The sequence below is a fragment of the Morus notabilis genome, unplaced genomic scaffold, assembly GCF_000414095.1.
Source record: "Morus notabilis unplaced genomic scaffold, ASM41409v2 Scaffold329, whole genome shotgun sequence".
Lineage (NCBI taxonomy): Eukaryota > Viridiplantae > Streptophyta > Magnoliopsida > Rosales > Moraceae > Morus > Morus notabilis.
The window spans coordinates 210,580-213,661 of NW_010358084.1; the positions used below are offsets into that span (position 1 = coordinate 210,580).

At 32.8% G+C, this 3,082-nt stretch overlaps 1 protein-coding gene across 1 annotated transcript in view; it reads right to left on the bottom strand.

The window, feature by feature from the left end:
- Positions 1-1,341: 1,341 nt before the first annotated feature.
- LOC112090350 (receptor-like protein EIX1) overlaps positions 1,342-3,082 on the bottom strand; it is an 18,428-nt gene continuing 16,687 nt past the window's right edge. The window contains exon 2 of the mRNA XM_024161483.1: positions 1,342-1,679. Coding sequence (XP_024017251.1) covers positions 1,342-1,679 — 338 coding nt within the window. The remainder of the gene's footprint in view (positions 1,680-3,082) is intronic.

A 3,082-nucleotide genomic window follows, 5' to 3' on the forward strand; every position in this document is an offset into this window, starting at 1 on the left:
TATATTTAATATTATTATATATTCAATATATTATTAATTTAAATATTATTACATGTTTTTAAAAATTAAACCACCAAACGCAGTTTCAGTTTCTGTTAAAACTGAAATCAATCTCTGAATAAAACTACTAAACGCATTTCAGAAATAATTCCAAAATAAAAATGAAAACGTTTTCATTTTTATTTTCATACAGAAAACAAAATCATTTTGAAAACAATTCCAAACGCACCCGAAAGGTCAATTTTATTTTCCCTCGAAATTGTCAGTCACTTGCGTATTGCCAAAAATGATATCTAGCTTTCAACAAGTTGTGTATTCATAAAATGTTGAAAACTTGTAGACACTTGAAAAAACGACAGGCAAGCGATTGCAAAGTGAAGAACAAGTAGCGAAACGACATCAAAATTATTAAACAACAAACTAAAAACGACAAAAGTAATTAAAGACGAAAGAGGATGGGGGGAGAACTACAGGGGGAAAAATTCCAGCATCTCTACTCTTCAGAAACGACGGGAAAATTCAGTTAAAAAAAAAAAGAAAAAGTAAAAAAATAATAATAATAAACGACTGGCAAATAAAAAATCCAAGAAAATGCATAACCGCCAAATAAAAGGACAAAAAAAAAAAAAAGAATCCACATTGGTAGTTATTACTTCAAACGATATTTCCAATTGAAATAAACACAAATAGATCATCCAACTTATTACAGTTCAAATGGTAGACTATTTTACATCAAGAGTCCTGTAAATTACAAATACCTAGTAGCACATTTACAAATAAACTTTACAACTTACCAAAAACACACCAAAAAAAAAAAAAAAAAAAGAAAAGAGAAAGAAACCATTTATTAGAGAAAACAGCTCTCTAATTTTATTTTATTTTATTTTTTTGTTCTCAAAGTACTCAACGATGACTTCAACACCAAGCTCCAGACAACCGTGCAATGCATAAAAGCACTCTCTTTATTCTTCATAAGTTGTGCAAAAGCGCTCCTTCAACAAACACAAGAAATTAAAACCTGTTAATTTGGAAAATAGAACATCTATAACAAGTATTGGAAGAAAATAGCATTCACTTTTCCACCATACGATTTAAGAAGAAGAAAATGGAAAAGAGATCAACGACCATTACATTCAGAGGAGGGGCAAATAATAATAATAATAATAATAATAATAATAATAATAATAATAATAATAATAATAATAAAGGTTTAACATTGGGGCCTTCAATTTTATTTTATTTTTTTCAACAGACCAATTGACCTATACCTGGAGTACAATTTTCAGAGTGATATAAATATCTCGTAGCTTATGAAATAGATTACTAACCTTTAGCTTTCGATCATCCTAGTAGTTTTGCCTTGTGCAACGCGAGCCTTACGTAAATCCAATGTTTGACATCATCGATGAAATTGAAGTATGAATGTCTCCAAGTCTTGCTGAAGATTAAGAGGCCGCAAACTCCCCAAAATCCAACCACAAATCCAAGGCCTAAGGTGAGATAAAATCCTTGTGTTATGAATGTGTCCTCACCACCTTCATCATGAGCACTAGGAGCTGTAGGAACAGTTGGTTCATCTCCTGGACAACTTCTTGGAAGTGGGACTCCACAGAGTTCAGAATTCCCCGCATACGAACTCACCTCAAAGCTTTGCAGTTGAGTACTTATTGGAATCTTGCCTGATAAATTGTTGTTTGACAAGTCCAGTGTATTAAGGCGGGGCACTTGAGAGAGGCTTGAAGGAATTCCACCAGAAAGTTAATTGTTTGTGTAACGCCCTCCGGAATTAAACTTATTTAATTATGATAATTATGGTTTATTAGTGTGCCTAAATTGATTTCTTAATTAATCATGAGCTTTTAAATTTATTTCAGTATTTACAATTTCACCCCTATTTATTTTATTTATTTTTCCTAATTTTCTTTTCTTTCTATTTCTCATTTTCCTTTTTCCTTATTTATTTTTCCTTTCCCTTCCTCACGTTACTCTCTCTCTCTCTCTCTCTCCCTCTCTTGATCTCCCGAGCTCTCTCTCCCTCACACTCTCTCTCTATCTCGAGCTCTCTCTCTCTCTCTCTCTCTCTCCCTCTCTCCCGTTCATCTCTCCCTCTCTCTCTCAAAGTTTTCTTTCTCAAGGGCCGGATTTAAACCAAAAACGGAGGTTTCTAAGAGGTTTTCAACATCAAAGTTTGGATCAAGGTAAAACTCTTTGAAACTTACTTTAGATTTTCGGATTTAGCTTTGTGGAACTCGTTTTAGTCGAGTTTGGTGATTTTTGGTTTAAATTTTGCTTTTAAATGGAATCCGAATGGGATTTGGTGAAACCTTGATGAAAGTTGGGGGTTTTTTATTCTTTGGATCCCATTTGTTGATTTGAAACTGGATCTATACATTTTCCTTGAGAATATGTCGAAATCAGACCCAAAATTGCAGGTTTTGGCTTTGTTCTTCGCGAATCGGCCATTGTTGGCACTGGAAATTCTTCCCCACCGGTTGACCAGTCACCCTTCCATAGGTCGACCGATTCGGTTGACCGTGTAATGACTGAGAAAATTCCAGACCTTAAATAATACAATTCATGTATTTTTAAGCCAAGGATTTTCTTAGAAAATATTATGTTATATTGTGAATGGAGGATTTATGGAATTAATATATGTATTCCTAAATTCTATAGCAAATTTCATGTTAAGTTCATGTTTCGATCAAGTAAATTCGATCGATAAATTCTCGCCGTATTTTAAGGCGGAATAATTTTCAGTACAAGTATAGTTTGAGAATCTTAATTTCAAGAATCTCTAAGCACAGCACGATGTTAGCGGCGTATAAAAAAAAACGCACTAACATTTTAAAAGAAGAAAAAAAAAATCCTTAATTGCCAGACAGTTAGGTTAAAGTCACAAGATAAATACCTATAGTAGATGGATACAATATGAGCTCGGGAGTTGACACTGTCAGAAACGTCATTCTTGGGATAGAATACAGAAAATTAAAATTTAGAATTTGTTCAGTCTAAAATTAATTTCAAGACTTGAAACAGTTTGAAATATTACGCGAGTAAGAATATAAAACATTATTGAATTATT